We start from the raw sequence: 19,237 nt of genomic DNA, 5'->3' as shown, positions 1-19,237 counted from the left end.
ACTTTCTGTCAGTTGGGTTGCCTTTATTGGTCATCATATTGTCATTTTGGTTTTCTGGTTTCCTTGTGTTGTCTCCTGTGTTCATGTGCTCCTCCTCGCACCTGCCCTGCATTACCCTCATTAGCCCTGCCCTGCTCTGTGTCTTCCCCACATCTGCCCTGTATCAGTCTGTTCCCTGTGTTTCCTTCAGCCAATCCCTCCTAGCCTGCCCTTGTTCCCCATTCCCTGATTAGTTTAGTTTGTATTTAAGGTCTGGTTTTCAGTTGAGTCTTTGTTGGACCCTCTGTCCTGTCCACAAAGTTTCCTGTTCTGTCAGCTTTTGTTTTGAAGCTTGCGCCAAATAAAAATGGTTTTCTTCAGAACTGCTTTCCAGTGTCTGCATTTGGGTCCACTCATTCCTGCTACTCTTAGACAAATCCTTTCAGCAATTACAGAGGAAAGTATGCAAACTATTAGTTGGACAAACAATGTAGACAAATTGTTGGTCAGTCAAACAATGTAAAACTGTTAGTCAGTCAAACCATATAGACAATGTGTTGGTTAGTCAAACAATGTAGACAAATAAAGTGTGGAAAAACAAATTTATGAAGAACACAGTCAATCTATAAAAGAAGCCTTCAGAACAGTGGTTACCAACAATACCAGCTTTTCTTTTCCAGACATTACTTACCTGTATCACCAATACGCATTTTAAAAGGTAAATACTGTCCAGCCTCAGTCTGTGGGAGTTTCTCTTGTGGTGTAATTTCATAAAGACTCATGATGTGCCAGAAAAAAAAGAAATTAAATAGTGCAGAATGATATATATATATATATAACCTCACAGACCACATATAATCAATGTAAAGGCAACAGAAATATGTTAAAAAGAATCTCACTTAATGCACTGGATAAACTTGTGAATGTGTTTTTGTTAAACTTCACTTTGAGTGTGTTTGCATTAAACTTTGCATTAAACTTCACCTTTTTAAAAAATAACCTCTAGGAAAGATCAAGAAATAAGGGTGTAAAATGACAAGAAGAAATTGTAAAAAAAAAAAAAAAATAGAGCCAGGGGAAGATTTGGCAATAATGGTGTAATGTGACCCTTAACAGTTACAAAAAATAAAAGAGCATAACTGGATAGAACTGGTTATGCCAGGTGTAACCAGTTCAGCCCAAAACCTATTTTAGAGATTTTTGGGCCAACAACAGGTGATGTAAAGAAATTATAATGGCATAATTGGCTAATACAAAGAGGTTGGACAAAAGGCGTGACCTATGCAGACCCAAGGGTATATAAGACAACGCCCTGAGTCTAGAAACTCAGAGCATCCTTGTGAACCTTGTGTACAGTGTATTGCTCTCCTTTATTGCCTGGCATTAAAGTACATTTTGCTGCTCAGAACTCTGACTCCTGAAGATTCTTCCTTTTTTGAAAATCAAAGAGAAGTTTTTGTCCTTGAGCTGATTTGAAACTTTTTCAACTGAGACCCAAAAGATTTACACGATACTCTGAATGCACAATGTGGGGAGTTTGCACCAGAACTGTTGTAAGTAACATACCTTTAGGTTACTAGTTAACTCTTCCTCTTTACAATGTGCATATGGTGGGCTACTGAAATTAGAATAGCTAGATAACATTATTTGGGTACAAATATTTGATTATCCTTGCATAAAGTTGCTGTTTCTTACCTTGTAGTCATAAATACATTGTACATTTTTTTAATCTTCTGTTTTATTTTAATGTTAATTCCTGCATTTGTTGTTCACCACCTGAACTCTTCTCTTCTCTTTATTTGTATTATTTAATCTAATGTGTTGTTCTCATTCATTTATTTCTTCTTTTTCTTGTTCCTCTTATATCATTTGCTGTAATAACTTTTTATGGTCATTTTAACTTAAGAAATTAGAGATGGCCTTTACCCTAGTCAAGATGCAATTATTTGATTACATTCTTGTATCTCTAAGGTAAAGGTGAGGATGATGAGACCCTGTGGTTTGGTGAAATCCTGTCACTTGGTGAAGCCTGTATCAGCAACTCTGGTCGCTGGCAGACACCTGACCCAGCAGGAGGGACTGCCCAGTCTGTCTGTTCCCCCTCTGCAGCAGACCTGTGAGCGCTACCTCACCGCCCTGGAGCCAATCATGGAGGTGGACGAGCTGAAGCGCGCAAAACAGCTGGTGGAAGAGTTTCAGAAACCAGGAGGGGTCGGAGAGAGATTGCAGAGAGGCCTGGAGAGGAAAGCACGCAACACTGAAAACTGGGTGAGTTCAACAACTACACCAACAGCTGTGGACACCTTGGCCCAGATTTACTGAGAAATGTGGGCTGTGGTTCTCAATTAATTGGAGCCACACTCACTTGTAGCTTCTGATTTTTTACCACACAGTGCACAATAAAGTCCAAATAGCATAAGCTGAGTCATGGCCTTCTCCTGTTCCAAACCAAAGTCTCAATGGTCACAGCGAATAATACACTCCCCTCACATAACATACCTGCTGCTGTGAGAGAGCAGGGAGGATAATTATGTACTTGAGCAGAGCATGATCTAGAGGGCAGAAAAAACTTGCTGAGTCATAGTGCTGCAAGTTATAGGGAAATATTACATATATTACATCCAAACAGCGACCTTATATTTGGAGAGCAGACTGGGATGATGATCGTTACTAGGTATGTGCTCAAATACATATTCATTATTCGGCAAAACACAATCAGTGGGTTTTTTTATGGATATTTGTTTCAAAATATTTGAAAAATTATTTGTTTTTGGGAAGAAAAAAAAAGTCAAATACCAGCACACAGGTCAGTTACATCACTGTCTCAGTATCCCTTCTCTGCTCCGCTGTTACGTCTATGCGCGGGTGTTGATGAGGGGAGTCACATCCATCTGCTACATGACACACATTTCTTTATTTGGACATCACTCCCGGAGTTGGGGATGTTCCCCAGAGATAAAACTGAGCTACTGACACTCGCAAAGTGCTTTGAAGGGACTCTCAATAACCTGTTGTTCCCCTTCTGCTTTCCACAAAGTTAGGTTGTAAAAAATAGGCAATAGATGAAAAGTGCAAAGCAAGAATCACCTTTGAAGTTCTTCTCAACATGTTACACATTGTGCTGTCTCTATGTTATGGGTGTATAAATAGATAGAGGTCTGTCTGCAATGGTGCGATGCGAAAAGTTTTAGCTCAGTGGTCAGCGCAGTCATCTATGATCTGGGAGACTCCAGTTCGAGACGTGGTGTGGGGACCTCCTTCGTAAGGTAGTTTATTTAGGTGTGATAGCCTCACACAACCAGTGAGCCAGCCGCTCTGCAATCTGCAGACACATATGATGCTCTGGCAGACAATGATTCAGTGGGATTATTGGCTGTCTCTGTCTACCCTCTCAGGCCTAGAGAGAGAGGGAGAGAGAGGGTGGGGCTGAAGCAGCAGCTCAGAGTGCAGGAGGTGGAGATGGTATAGATACATCTGATTAATAATGCATCCAGTTGTTGCAAGTAAAAGTCAGGGGATCACCAAAATCAGTAAGATGTATCATCTGGTATCTATAAATGGTTGTGTCATCCATCTAGTAGATAATGAGATATTCAACCAGAAAAGTGAAAATGTTGTAATGTAATATTAGTCTCCTTCATTAAAAATGGCAATGAATCCCCTTTCTGGTTTTATTTTTTGTTTTTTGTTTTTGGCTCCACTGTAAACAGATACACCAGGTCCCGTTCTTCTGCTTAGTATTACCAGATTTGACTGACCCCAAATAGTCCAATCAGAACTTCAAACCAGCCATGTTCGGAAGAAATTTGGCTCCACAGAGTTCTGTGGCAGAATATAAGTGTTACGACCTCTAATGTCTAGGGGGGAACACACGAAGTAACATAATTAGGTGACCGAAAACCCTTTGTTAAAACAGTAAGAAAAAGGCTGCTAAAACAATTGCAAAGGGTAACAGGGAGAACCATTTATTAACAAAAAGGATTATTAACAGATAAACTGACTGATATAAAAAAAAGAAGCAACAAGGCGTCAGGGTCTCCAAGGCCAAAACAACAAACAAATCCTACTCTAACTAGAAAAGAAAAGTCTCACTTGGGCTAGAGAATGGGGAAAAAAAGACAATGCTATGCTCCCTGGCTAGCCACAAAACTTAACTGTCCTTTCTAAAAGGAAAAATGAAGCATTGGGTCCAAAGATGCAACTCTGGTCTTCTACCCGTTAGTATGAGTTCAGGTGAATCCAAAACCATGGTTATAGTAATGAAAAGCTCTATTGAATAACATCACATTCAACATAAAAAGTCTTAATTACATGGACAAATCGATGCTTTTATGAGGCTTATATCACAGAGTCGACCAGATAATAATTTGACAATGAAAAAGGTTTTAGCATAGTTGAAATGAACTGAAATGTCTTTGGTTTTGTTAGTCAGCAGTTATCAGTCATTGCACGTCAAGCCAACTAGTGCTCTGTCAATCTCAATCATAATTGGAAAACAGTACTTTGGAACCTATAGTATTAACAAACACTTGCCATTACCACCAGTAACCACAAGTGTCATCGAAACCAGCAAAAAAATCTTAAGGATTATAACTTTACCTTTATATTTTACATTTGAACCCTCTTGCCATAGAGCACTTTCAATGTCCAATCGGTGCAGCCTCACATTGCAGTTTACTTTGGGATACATGCCATGTAAGCATTCTATACCCTGGAAGGAAAAGAGGAAGGATATTACTGCTTTTGCTTAATGTAAATAGGAACCAACACCTAATGTTCTCTGGACAGCAAAATGGATTATATAACTCCCCCATCAGTGCTGCTCACTTGCTGACATGCAAGAGCTGAGACATGTGCTTTTCTCTCTAAATGCACTCTAATGCACTGTGCTGCTAACTGCTCGTTCTTTTTTTTGTTTGTTTTTTTTCTCTTGGGAGTCATATGTTTTTATCTTTGTAATTTTTAGATATACAGTATTTCTGTATCCTTTCTGTTGTTGTTGCACTGCTCTGGGCTGGGAGGAACAGCATTTTGTTTTTTGTGTATGCAAATATACAAGAAAATGACAATAAACTAAATCTTGAATCTTGAATCTTATTTGCAGTCATCAGACCGCCTGGTTGGTGAATATCTCAAAAACCGGAAGCCTTTGGTGGTTCACTCAAATGTTGGGACATTTCTTCCCCCAACTTCCCAGGCCGTCAGGGATAAGTGGGGACAAATGAGGTGAAGGCACACACACACACACCATCCAGAGAAGCCCTCCAAGAGCACTATAGTTACGTTCTTCTTATTTCTCTTTATTTCTGCTTTTGGTTTATACTGTCTCCCCCTTTTGCCCACATAAACACACACACACAAACACACACTCAATCACAAATTGTCACATGTAATCATATAAGGTACAGTCAGAGTGAAATGTAATCCCATCAGTTCCTTCAATTTGTGCATTAAAAAGAGTTTAAATCAAACAGAAGTAGTAATAACTATGTGTATGATTGGAGAACACAACAAAAACACAACTGTTCTTCAAGCCATCTTCTCACTTCTTACTTTATGTATCATTTACCTTGGGGGCCAGAGGTTACTAGCACATGGCCCCCGGAGGAGGACAGTCTTTACCACTGCCTCATTCAGCTTCCTGGAGGAGACAGACCTTGGTGATGGGCCTATGTAACGTGCTCATCTTCACCTTGACCTTGACCAAGGGGCGAGCTCCTCACACTTGGAGTTTCCAGCAATCTCTGAAATAATTTTAGAGAAGGAATCCTTTCTTGCCATGCGTACAGCTTTGTTATAGGCAGTCGTGGCTTCTTTGTATGTATCACAGTGAACTGTGAACTTAGTTTCCCTCCATTTTCTATCAGCTGCTCGACAGTTTCTCTTGATCTCAATAACATTATTATTGTTTAACCATGGAGAGATTCTGTTGGTTGACCACTTTTTGACTTTTAGTGGAGCAACAGTATTTAACACAGACGACAGTGCACCATTGAGATTTTCTACCATGTCATTTAGAGAGCAGTCATGACTATATGGCTCGAATGATCTCATAAGATTAGAAAATTTAGCTTCAGATTTATCATCAAAAAGCCTGTTTTGAACTTTAAGTACCTTTCTAGTTCTAAGTAAGGTTATCTTGGCATCAAAGAGTACACAGTGATGGTCAGAGAGAGGTAATTCAGTTACTGAAACAATGTATCAATGTTGAACCCAGTTGTTATCACTAAGTCTAGAGTATTGCCATGCTGGTGAGTCAGACCAATTATATGTTGAGTTAGTGCATAAATTCACCCAGTTCAATGACTTTAAATACAAGCTGTGAGGAGAAGATAGCTGCAATAGCGGCTGATTGATAAAAACTTTAGTTTGGAGGACAGGCCTCAAGCATTGTTGCTGTACCAGTGTCATTATTGAGCCACGTTTCAAACAAGAACATGCAGTGTAATTTTTTTTCTGTTACCAGATCATTAACTAGAAAAGTTTTATTGTTCAGTGAACTGACATTTAGGAGGACCAAGTTCATCTGCTGAGAATCTGCTTCAGGAGAAGAAACTGGTTTTGGCTGGACATTGACAACTTTAAGATTCCTAATTAAGGAATCTGAAGGCACTTGTGAGATTATTTTTCCAAGTTTTGTTGGTTTTTTTTTGTTTTTTTTTTCATGTGGTTGGGAACTGGTCTTCAGGCTTCTTCCCGATCAACTGAAGTCTGGGGACACACACAAAATGAAGGCTGCAGTCGAAAAGTCGCTCCAACCTTTTTTCCTAACCACTTTTCGTTGACCTCGATGGAAAACGTCACAAGGTCATAAGGACTTAGGAAAAGACAACTGCGGTGCTGAGAGAATCTGACTGCACTTACACTGGGCGACGTTAATATGTGACGATGGATGTTATCAATGTAGGTCTGCCGTGGTGAAACTACAATGTTCTGAAGATGGGCTACAAAAAGTGCATCTTTCATGCAGACTACATAAACGTGGACACCACGGTGAAAAATATTACTGTCATTACCAAGGTCGGAATTGAATTCTAAAAAAGGAATATAGCCTACCAGTCACAAAACTGAAATGATAGGCAGAACATGTCACCAGTCCTCCGCCTTCCTCGTTCCACTTAGTGTACAGTCTCAGGGTGCTGAACTTGGGACCAAACCCTCCATGCATTGTGAGGAGCTTCCTTGTCTTGATATCATTGGCCTCTATCTCCTCCTTTGGCCAGCTTATTATACCAGTATCTGATGACTGGCAGGGCATACGTGTTGATGGCTCGTATCTTGTTCTTCCCATTCAGCTGACTTTTCAGGACCTACCTTACTCTGTGTGGGTATTTGGCTGTGGCTGACTTCCTTGCAGCCTCCTCATGGTTCCCATTTGCCTGCAGGATCCCAAGGTATTTGTAGCTGTCCTGAACATCTGCAAGTTGGGGAACCAGGACACCTTGATGAGAAATGGGCTACTGGAACAAGACATAGATGGAGTAGAGGAACCCCCTCAGCCAGATAATCTCAAAGAGTGGCTACCGATACCAACCTTCAGTCACCTCCTCTACATGGATGACATCAAGCTGTATGAGAGTAGGGTAAGGGTGAGGGTAGAGTGAGGGTAAGGGTAGGGGTGAGTGTAGGAATAGGAGAGGGGTGGGTGAGGTGGGAGAGGGGTTTGGGGAAAGAGGGAGCTGTTGCTGTTATTTACTGCAACTCCAGCTCCAGAAGCTCTTCTTCCTCTTCCTTTACTTTTTCATCAGGAGCTCCTGAAGAGAAAAACAGCATATTTGACCATCTTACTCTGTTGGGTGTACTCTCTCATCTTGCCATGGTGGCTGATGAACTTCAAAACGATCTAAAATGTGAGCTAGACGTAAAATCTTGTCGAGTGTCTGACAAATGATTTTCTCTGAAAACGAATGTGTGTCTGTTCAGCTAGTGAAGAGATTGTGATGTCTGTTCTGATTTCTGAGGAACTCACTTATAGACACTTTACATTCTAGAATGGATTTGTCATAAACGCTGACATCATAACAGGAAGACAAACATTCTTCTGTAGACTGGCATCATGCAGCCAAAAGAGTTCAATCAGTTTGAATGATCACACAGATGTTTGACAGAATAAAATAAATGACTGGAGCTCAGATAAAGCACACAGACAGTGTTGATCTTAAGTTTTACTCACAGAAAGTGAACAAGCTTTTATCCTGCAGTTCATGGACACAGCATCATGTACACACCATACTGAAGTTTCCTTTATTGTTTTCACTAATAATATTATAATGTTTACCATCACATCCACATTCATAAAAGTGAAAATGTTTATCACAACAATGATTTCATACTGTCTTAATATGAATTATTCTGAGGTCACACACACCTTGCAGTCTGCATTCATGTATCCAGACAGAGTTGCTCTCTCTGCTTTGTGAGGAATCTCACAAAGCTTGTTTTTGATCTCACCAGCACAATCCCTGTCAATCATGTATTATATATCTTGGTGTTTTCTGCCTGTGCAATTAAATGAGCTAAACTTCACTAATGCACAGAAAATGAGAGGTTCAGTGGGGGCCCACGTCTTACTTTTCTTCTCTGGTGCCCCCTAACAGGTTAAACCAATCATGTATGTATAGCATTTAAATCACAGGTTAGTTGCCTGTGTGTCTAAACAAGATCACTGAAGATCACCTGAGGCTGAAATGGATGAGTGAGTCTGATTTCAGTTCAATACATACACTGCAATGCATACACTTCCTTAAAATAAGACTCTTCCACAAACTGGTAAAGACAGAAAGAAAGACATGTAATTTGATCCGACTTTCCCCATGGCTACCGTCCTAGTTTTGAAGCTAAGCCTATTATATGAGTTGAGAATTTGCACCAAATACTCAAGACCAGTACTTCTATTAGTTACTGTAATGTAAATTGCGTACACTGAATGTCTCTGGGTACTTTCAAAAACAATTTTACTTTACCCTAAATGGTTATTTGATGAATCTTTGAATTGTACAACTTAATGTTTTGTAACGTTTTGTCTTGTTGAGCAATATTTAAGTAACAATATACAATCTTATAGTATCACACTCTTTCCACTTCTGTAAAAACATGCATGATATTGTTCTGCAACCTTTCCTCCTCACACACTTCACCTTGATCCCTGATGCATTGCTGAAAGGTTAAGCTGCTGATTCAAATTGAAATATCAGGAAGCCTCAGTGGCATAAAAATTCATGAAAAAAGAAAACTGACTTTGGGCTTGTTGATGTTCTTCAAGTTTTATATTAACCTTAATATTACATATTGAGGTTATTTCAATATACTGTACCCCCCCCCCCCCCCCCCCCCGCCAACAAAACATGGACAACAAACATCAAACGCCACAGTGGTTTCAAGACAAAAATATATATTTTTATTTTTGTAAATTAAAATTACTTCTCAAACAAACAAATCATGTAAGAATGAATAAATTGTTAAATGTTACCAACTACCTGTTAGTAACATCAGAGACACTGGCACTTGGTTATTCATAGATTACACTTGATAGATGACTCCTTCCACGATGTCATGTGCCTAGAATGTTCAGGATTGTTCTCATGGGTTTTGAGTATTTCACTGCAGTTTTTCTAGTCATTAAATCCATTACTGATTAGTTTGTAGTTTTTTTTTGTGAGAACAGCTTGCAGCAGAAGCAGTAAAGACTTTTTTTCTTGGAATATTCCACCCAACTTCTCTTGATTTTCTCTCCATTTACTAATTTTCTGTAAAAGTGGTGGTGATGGGAACTTCTCCCATCCTCTCATTTTGGAAATGGAGAGTCTTATTTCACCTGATATGGCCCTCTGCTGACTACCTCCGTCCTCACCATATCATATAGGGCTGCCAATCAGCAGGATCTATGGGTTCCGCCTTGATGGACTCACATATGTTCCAGTTGATGGTGTCTGCAGCCTGTAGAGTATTAGGAGTGTGTGTTGTTTCTGTTGTTCCTTCACCTGCAGGAAAATCTGAACATATATGCAAATATAGTTATTATTCCTTTAATAAGAACACATAATGATTCATTAATTACAACCCATCAGGCAATGAATACATCTGAAGCATAAATTAAAGATAACAGTTGACCAGAACAGTTTAATTACATGAGTTAAAAAGGTCAAGAATCTAGGTTTAAATTATTGTTGATGGGAATAAGTTATTCTAGCTTTAATGTGTCCTGTAGACAACTTGAATGGGCTTGGGGGGGGGGGGGGGGGGGGCTTGTAATCTGTCATAGTGCTTAGACCTTGCCACATGTTTCTGGGATTCCCCTGCTGGTATTGTAGTTCCACTTTCTTTCAATAGTCCCATTTTGCCTCCTTTACTGCTCTTCTTACATTGCAGGCTGCTGCTTTATAACTGTCCATGTTTCCAGACTGCAGCTTGCATGTGTTTATGGCATTAAATTGGCAGTGAATAAATTGATGTCAATGGTGATGTCAACAGTTTGGATGTTGTTTCCATAAATATGTCCAAAAGGTTAACCCTCTCTGGCAGAAGAGACCTGAACCTGAAGAATCGATGCTTCAGTTTGTTTAATTTCAAATCACAGCTTGGTAAAAATATGAAAACAATTTAAATGTTTTGCTCCACTCAGATAAAATAAAAAACTGCAGCAGGATCACCTATTTCTTTATGGTCATCTTGGCTTTTATCACACGTATTTAAATGTATTTGTTGCTGTTTGATGCTTTTATGGCCCTTTATTATAGCGACAGTAGTGAGAATAGACAGGAAACTAAGAGAAGAGCGAGAGATGGGGGGCGACATGCAAAAAAGGTTCACTGCCAAGTTGAACCACAAATGTTGTGGTTATGTGGCATGTGTCTTAACCAGTAGGCTACCGGGACACACCTCAGTGGCAGTTTATAATATAACTAAATCCAATGGAGTATTAAGGGTTTCATGTTGTGTTTCTGCTGTCCTGAGGCATATCATCAATAAATATTAGCAGGTGTCATCGCACACCCTGTGAAGATTCCTTCATTGAAAAACACAGGCATTTGCTGCACAATATTAATGACATTTTGGGAATTTCAGAAAACAAAACAATTTATTTAACTTTCAATCAATGAAAGTCAATTTATTAAGTAAGTGGGACTGTGGTTTTTCAACACCCTCATGCTCCCAAACAATTTCCAACCATCCCCAAATGTGTTAATAAAAGTTACTATTCAAGTTAAATGACACCTCTCAAATTGTACACATTTTACATAATCAAGATCAGTTTATTTGTTTGTGAAAACAGTTTTAAAATATCTTCTCTAGCTCTGGAGGTAACTTTCTAAAGTCTGAGAAAATAACCCTGATGATGTATTTAGTGTTATCTTGGATTCGGCTTGAGACCTCAAATTCGGGGTTTAGGGAGTTTGACCCTTATCAGGGACCAAAAGTTATTCAATTCTTATTCATCTTAAATTCCCTTTTACTATGGAAATGAATAACAACGTGTTTTCTGCTTAGGTCTGCTGCCAAAGTGATAGCGAGTGTTCTGGATTTGAAGTCAATGATCGACAAGTGAGTACTGAATTTAACATGTTTGACTGTATCATGCTGCCAGTTTTATCATTTGTTGTCTTAAAGTAGTACCATATTGTGTCTCAAAATTTCATATATTTTAAAATATGCTGATGTTATTTTAAAAAATGTTCTTGTCTTAAGTCTGAGATGTGAAATACATTTTCCTGAGGAGTGTAAATTGGCTTTGTGTCCAGCTAAGGTATTCAAGTTCAGATATTTGCTCCCTGTTTTCATGAGACCAAAATCTATAAGCAAAACTATTTTAAAATTAAAAATAAATAAATAAACGGCTAAACCTGAAAACACTTATACATATTTGCACTTTATGGAAAGCTAATGATATCGTCAACAGATTGTTTTCATTCAGACTTTCTTAAGAATATTGTGTGTATCAAATCCTGTATCATGATTCATAGCAAACTGTGAGCTGATTTGTATCAGTACACCTCTACTACCTTCTGACTGGTGTAGGCCTTCTTAATTTCTCTTATTATGTAGGTGAAGACACTAAACTTGAGTCAAAGATGGAGGCAGCACTACATTACTCAAAGTAGTCCTGCAACACTCAGTAGTACGTGGTAGCTTCAGAGACATAAATGGCTAAAACTATAAATTATATTGATCAGCTAAGTTAGTGTTTAATGACAGAACTTGTTTTGCAGTGATACATTACCAGTTGAGTACATGAGAGGGATGCCCCTTTGTATGAAGCCCTACCACCAGATGCTATCATCCTGTCGTATCCCTGGTCTGGAGAAAGACTCACTGGTGTACTATGCCAAGAGCTCCAGTCCCCCAAAACACATCACTGTAGTACACAACTCTCAGGTGAGGAGCACAACATCACTGATCCAAGTCAGACATCATTGTCTGAAGTCTTCTGCAACCAGAGTCTGTATTTATCAAACTTCTAACAGTTACAATTAGAAATTCTCTTTTCTTAAGGGGTGCTCTGGTGGCTGAGGGGTTAAGGTGCTGACCATGAACTGCAATGTCCAATGTTCGTGTGCGACTGGGGACCTTTGGGGGACCAAAAAGGCATAAAATGCCCAAAAAAACAATAAAAATAATAAAATTAATAAAAATTTAGGAGTAATAAAGTCCTCTGCTAAAAGTGAAGAGTTAGATGCATATATAGAAATGGAGCCCTATAAAAAGCATCCAATTGAAGATCTCCCCAGAGGAGCCATAGATAAAGCCTTGACACTGGTGGAGGTGGGGTAGTGGAGGGGTGAAGTTGTGATGTTTCATAGACTGCAATGACAGCAGAGACAGACAAAACAGGTAAAATGGTTTAAATATTCTTCAGCTAAGATTATTGTTGGATGATAGAAAAACCTGCACACAGAGCCCAGTGAAATAATTATACAGAGCCCAGTGAAATAATTATATAATAGTTCAGGAGCTCAGTTTGATGACGAAATAGGTTGATAATTGTCTTCCTGCTTGAACTTGCACTAATAACTGCATGAAATCTTCAGTATACCCATTAACAATTAACGCATTAAAAAAATAAAATCTGCATATTATAATATTTAAATGTATATAAATAGGAATGAAACAATAGGAAATTGCCTAAAATGAAAATAAAGAAACCTGAATTGAAGCATGGTGGAAAGTATGGGTGTGCACAAATACAAATATGTTATTCTGCGAAGCACAAATAGTGGGTTTTTTACGAGTATTCATTTCAGACAAATATTTAGAAATTATTTATTTTCAGGAAGAAAAAAGAAACATGTCAAAAACCAGCGTGCAAGTCGGTTACATCGCTATCTCAGTCTCTCTCCTGTTCCACTGTTACATCTATCAGCAGGTCTCAATGAGGGGAGTCACATCCACCTCCTGCATGACGCACATTTCCTTATTTGGACAGCACTCCCGGAGTTGGGGATGTTCCCCAGAGATAAAGCTGAGCTACTGACACACGCAAAGTGCTCCCAAGGGACTCTCCATAACCTGTTGTTCCCCTTCTGCTTTCCACAAAGTTAGGTTTTAAAAAATAGGCAGTAAATGAAAAGTGCAAAGCAAGAATCGCCTTTGAAGTTCTTTTCTACATGTTACACACTGTGCTGTCTCCGTGTTATGGGTGTATAAATAAGTACAGGTCTGTCTGTGTGATGGTGATGCATTGGGTTTAGCTCAGTAGTCAGAGCAGTCGTCTATGATCTGGGAGACTTGAGTTTGAGACCTGGTGTGGGGACCTCCTTCTTAAGGTAGTTTATTCATGGACAAACACTTATTTTACCACTTTAATTTCCTAAAATTAAAAGTGTAATAAAAACAAAAACTGGATTTTTACGCCTATTCCCACTTCTATTCAAATACAAATATAAATAATTTTGCTGCCTCAACAAATATAGATACAAATACAAATACTCTCTAAACATCCCTCGTGGAAAGATTATTGTTTGAAGACAAGGTAGATGCAAGCAGGTATACCATGGTTCAAGCAACCGATGCAACTCTGAATCAAAGGGACACCATCTCAGGGCACCATCTGTTTGGGAAGGGTTAGACAATCTGCAGCGGCGCTCACTCCCACAACTCTGTCTCTTAGAAATTGCGTTTATATACCACTAAATTGCAACAGAAAGAAAACGTTGTTAATTCATGTATCTGACAAGTTCCAATTATGTTGATACTGAATGCATCACCAAAATATTCAATGACATGATATTTCATGTTTTTTCCAGAAAAATGATCTGTGCTTGCAGTATACTGTAATATCCAATGATAGTCTCTATATCATTGTTAATCTTTTTTTGGTTGTATGTACTGTCAGCACTTGGTAATGGTTAGGGACAGATCGTGGTCTTAGTTCAATACACACACAGACAACGTGGTTATTAACATTTAACCAAACCCAAGAACTTTCACTAAACTCAACCAAAGTCCTGCAGTTGTAGGTCTGCAACCCACCCCGACCACCTCCATCCGACCTCGGTGTGCTTTATAAATGTTGCTCTTCATTATTTTAAAACATTGCCTTTGAACATAATCCAGATAGGGAAAACATTTTATTAGTATATTAACGTAATTTCTAGGAAAAAGGGTTACACTGCCATGACTACATGGACTAAAGGTCTAACAAGGAAAAGATGCAAATGAGGGAAACGTGGATGCAATTTAAGAAACTTCTGATGTGCCCTCAGACTCTTGTTGAATGAGTAAAAACTGATTTATTCAGTCCAGTGTCACAAAAAAAAGGTGGCCCAAAAAATGAAATGAATACAAGCAAATCAAACTTAACTGACTTAACTCAGGATAAAGCAAAATAAAGCATGATCACGTGCACAAACTACACTGTCATCCTCTAATTTCTGCTCCCCCTAAACCTACATCTCTTGCCTTAAATAGGCCCTCCAATCTTCTAAGTAGAACCACATTTACTGCAGGGGAGTCTTTCCCCATATACCAACTGGCATATAACAATGCTACTTGTATCAGTAAACATTGTTTACACAAAACACATCCATAGCATAAACCTCAACCCGAGCCAAAATGAGCACAAATCATATAGATACTAAACCAAACATTTAACTAAGTAAAATAAATTCCCCTATACTTGATCTAACCCAGTGACATCACTGACGATGTCACCCAGTGTATAGATATAGGCAGTGGTTGGGTGCCCCCTTTTAACACATGGTGAGTATGGTAAGTAACAAAGAAAGAAAATAATTAACTAATGGAACGCAGAACTAAACCAATAAATAATAACCAAACTTAACAATACTTGTTAAATACTTGTCTGTGTTTACTAAACATGTTGCTGGTACGTAAACTGTAACCAAATATAATGCAAACCACAAAATTGGACAAAATTGCTAATTAGAGTTAAAAAAATAGTAATTTCTTAATGGTTGTGGGATCTGAGAGAGCCACAGAAACTGCAAGAACCATTCATGACAGGATGTGGCATATGCCTGATGAAAAAGCAGCAAGGAGTGGTGCATCTGGCTGAGTGTAGCCAGTAGACATGGGAGCCAACACCAGCCAGGTCAGTGACTAGTCTGAGAACCCCAGCCTCAAGGCCCTGGTGGGCACTGAGTCCATATTGGAGAATGACCCTTTCTGGAACCAGCTCATCTCCTTCACCTTCATCAGTCCCACCAGCATTGGAGACTCTAAGTTGCTGGAAGAGCCGTCATCTCCCTGGCAAAGATCCTCATTGAAAACAATCCCAGAACACGGAACTTTGGCGTCCTTGTGAGAATTTTCCTGGGAAGAACCAAAGAGCTGAAAATCTCTACAGAATGCCAAGATCAGCTGTTTATCTGGCAGGCCCACAATGCTGCCTGCTCAAGGTGTTCATCAGGGAGATGAGTGAAGAAGAGCTGCACTTACAGTTCTCCTACCAGGAGAGGGCACTAGAAGCAGGCCATGAGGATCTCCTTGAGGAGCTGTTGTCCAACCTCATTCACTTGATTGTTGAAGTGCCCCTGCTTGACATCACCTATAGCATCCTGTTTGAAGCGATGACCACGCTGCTGGTATTCTTCTCCTACCAGCTGTTCAACAAAGACATCCTCCGAGATGGATTAATCTACCAGCACATCATGAAGGGACGATGTGTTTAACCAGTCGACTGGTGAAGACCCTGCTCTATAACTTCATCAGACAGGAGAAATGTCCACCTCCAGCAACCCACAACTTTGAGCCGAAAACTGAGGGCAGTCTGCTTTACTTTGGTGGAGCTGGCAGCAAAGCAGGGATGGACCAAGAACACAACCCCTTAAATTTGTCCAATCAGCACCTTTTGTTACTGCTGGTCCTGGCCAATCTGACAGACAGGCCTGATTGGCCCAACCCATACCACCAGGCTATTACCTGTTTCAGAAACACACAAGACACATCGTCGCTGCCTGTGGAACAACCTCACACTTTCCAAATCAATTTCAACAGTCTGTACACAACGCTGTGTGAGCAGCAGCGCTCAGACCAGGCCACACTACTGCTCTACACCCTGCTTCACCAGAACGCCAACATGAGGACATACTTGCTCTCCAGAACCAACATGGACAATCTGGTGTTGCCCATCCTCTAGATCCTTTACCATGTGGAAGACAGAAATTCTCATCATGTCTACATGGCCCTCATCATTCTCCTAATCCTTACAGAAGACAATGCCTTCAGTCGCTCTATCCATGAGGTGGTATTGAAGAACATAAACAATAATAAATAATAATAATAATAAAACAATAGGGCTCCTGCACCTTCACTGACTCCTTTAAACAGGAAGCAGCAGTTCTACTCTCAGCTGCATCTGGATTTCTGTTCTCCTCCCCCATCTCTCTAGGTGAGCACAGCCATCCCTGCGAAGGAAACTCATTTTACCTGCTTGTGTCTTTTTGCTCTTTTGCTCTTTTGGTCATAACCAAAAACCTATTACCATAGTTGAGACTTGGTATGTAAACTGACCAGTAAATTGAGAGCTTCACCCTCAGGCTCAGCTCACTTATGAAAAAGACACAGAGACACCTGAAGTCCTTCATTGGTCTCCTTTTATATGCAACAGCATGATACCTGATCTTTTCTTTCAGACTGTTGTGTTTCTGCCTCAGCAACAGTTTTCCTCTTTATGTTTTTATTCAAATGTGTACTTAGAATCATTTGACAACCAAGTTTAGAGTATAAATGACCAAGTAATCGGGTTTCAGATTTCAGCAGAAATGTAGCTGTGTTAACCAGGTTATTATTTATTGCTTATGTCATCTGTATGTCAGTTGGTGTAGCATAAACCTCAAGACTGTATAAAAAAAACAGGACCTACCTCAGGGCATTTACTATTTCAACTTTTAGTGCTTTAGTGATACATATTACCAAACAAATTTGTAATTAATGAAATTAACATAAAGTAATGTCTACATAGACTTCTTGGGGCCTTGGGGGTCCCTGAGTGTCTACAGCAGCAGGGAAGTTGCCTGCCTCAGTAATTAAGTCTTGCTTTCATTTGTCCTCCCCTTGGAATCAGTTCTTTGTTCTGGACGTGTACCACAGTGATGGGACTCCACTGACAGTTGATCAGCTCTGTGTTCAACTGGAGAAGATCAGCAACGCCTCACTACAGACTAGCATGGAGCCTGTTGGCATCCTCACCACCCAGAATCGTGGCTCTTGGAACAAGACCTACATTAACTTAATCAAGGGTGAGCACAATTCTGCTTTCATGCAAAGAAAACTAAAGGACCACTTACCTAATACTCAAAGATCCCTTCAGACATGATTTAAGATGTATAAAAATACTTCACTGGATAATTTGTGTATGATATTGTTTTCCACAAACAAGTTCAATTACATTGTTAAAAATTTAAAAACTTAAAACATCTACTCCTTCTACCTCTTGGAAAAATCCAGATTCTGTATGAAAATATTTTTAATTTCAAAAAGATTTACACAACACAAGATGTCTCCTACTTTCATTCATTTTCAGTGTATGTGCACAAGTCTGTGCACATCATACTTGTTTAAGTTGCATGTTAGACCACTGTTGGCTTCCAACTTTTTGTGATGTCACAAAATCATTTCATACGTATACAACTTAAACTCAGATTTAAGGTGAGCACAGAGAACCTTTCCCCTTTCAGCAGATGAATCTGAAAACATGCTCTGCATATACATCATTCTGCACAATGAAGGCAGAAATACTTAAATAAAGAAGCTATAAATAAGACACATTTTGAATGGACTTTGATGAGAACGGGTAAAATGAACTTGTAGGAAGTTCTGTACAGTAAGAAAAGTGATCTTGTGACTGGAAGGGTAAACTCTCTCTTTAAAGACACCAGGACATTGCAAATAATGGAAAAACAAAATATTTGCAGGCACCATGTTTCACACAATGTATCTCTGTGTGATCAGCCAACAAGTTGGAGGTGGAAAAGACTATGTGAATTAATTAGCTGTGCTAACACATATAAACATTGTAGGGAATTAATTGAAAAAAAAGCTTACATCTGACCATGCCAATATGGTTTTAAAAATTAGGCTAAATGAGCTGTATATATTAGTAGAATTGTTGTCTAAACATACAAAAATCCACTTCATTAAGTAGTTTTAAAGAAAATTCCACATAACCTAACATAACAAAGCGTGAAGTGCATCCCTGATTAGGAAAGTGTAAGTAGATAAGTAAGTACATCAAGATGGCACCATAGATGTCTGCTTCAGTGTTGCGCTCTCTGGTACTTTTTCTGTTTTTGTTTGGTAAGGACATAGAGAGCCACTAGAAACCAGACAAAAATTCCTTGTATGCGTAAACACACAATAAAGCTGATTCTGACTCTGTTGCAGTCTGATTACATAATGACATCATATCTGATTTTTATGGGCATGTCCTTGATGTGTCCAGATGAGACCAACAAAGAATCAGTGTCAGCAATTGAAAGGGGCATCTTCACACTGTGTTTGGATGGACCGATGCCTCAGGTGTCTGATGATATGTATGACATCAGTGCTGCCAAACAGATACTGCATGGAGGAGGCAGCCAGTGGAACAGTGGCAACCGCTGGTTTGACAAAGCATTACAGGTAAAATCAGGCAAATGTAAATTATACATATGTCACCCTGAACGCAAACCCGTTACGCTTTTCCAGGCACAAGTACTGGAGATCACTATCACTTATCAGAAAAACACACAATAGGCAAGAGACGGTCTAAAGACACATTTTAACATCAAAGATATTTCTATCTCTTTCTCTCTGTCAGCCA

The 19,237-nt window shown here is 39.3% G+C and overlaps 1 protein-coding gene and 1 pseudogene across 2 annotated transcripts in view; both read left to right on the top strand.

Moving 5' to 3' along the window:
* Window positions 1-1,167: 1,167 nt before the first annotated feature.
* Window positions 1,168-19,237, top strand: part of LOC122968882 (carnitine O-acetyltransferase-like) — a 34,935-nt gene continuing 16,865 nt past the window's right edge. The window contains exons 1-7 of one of the 2 annotated variants that reach the window (XM_044334395.1): window positions 1,169-1,532; window positions 1,951-2,247; window positions 5,084-5,205; window positions 11,467-11,520; window positions 12,186-12,351; window positions 17,501-17,675; window positions 18,878-19,056. In XM_044334395.1, coding sequence (XP_044190330.1) covers window positions 1,506-1,532; window positions 1,951-2,247; window positions 5,084-5,205; window positions 11,467-11,520; window positions 12,186-12,351; window positions 17,501-17,675; window positions 18,878-19,056 — 1,020 coding nt within the window. In that variant the 5' untranslated portion in view covers window positions 1,169-1,505. Of the gene's footprint in view, window positions 1,533-1,950; window positions 2,248-5,083; window positions 5,206-11,466; window positions 11,521-12,185; window positions 12,352-17,500; window positions 17,676-18,877; window positions 19,057-19,237 lie in introns of both variants that reach the window. The other variant, XM_044334396.1, reaches the window with a different exon arrangement.
* On the top strand, window positions 15,506-16,733 carry LOC122968885 (annotated as a pseudogene).

This window comes from Thunnus albacares, chromosome 18 (assembly GCF_914725855.1).
Source record: "Thunnus albacares chromosome 18, fThuAlb1.1, whole genome shotgun sequence".
Lineage (NCBI taxonomy): Eukaryota > Metazoa > Chordata > Actinopteri > Scombriformes > Scombridae > Thunnus > Thunnus albacares.
This window is presented reverse-complemented; position numbering and strand designations above follow the sequence as displayed.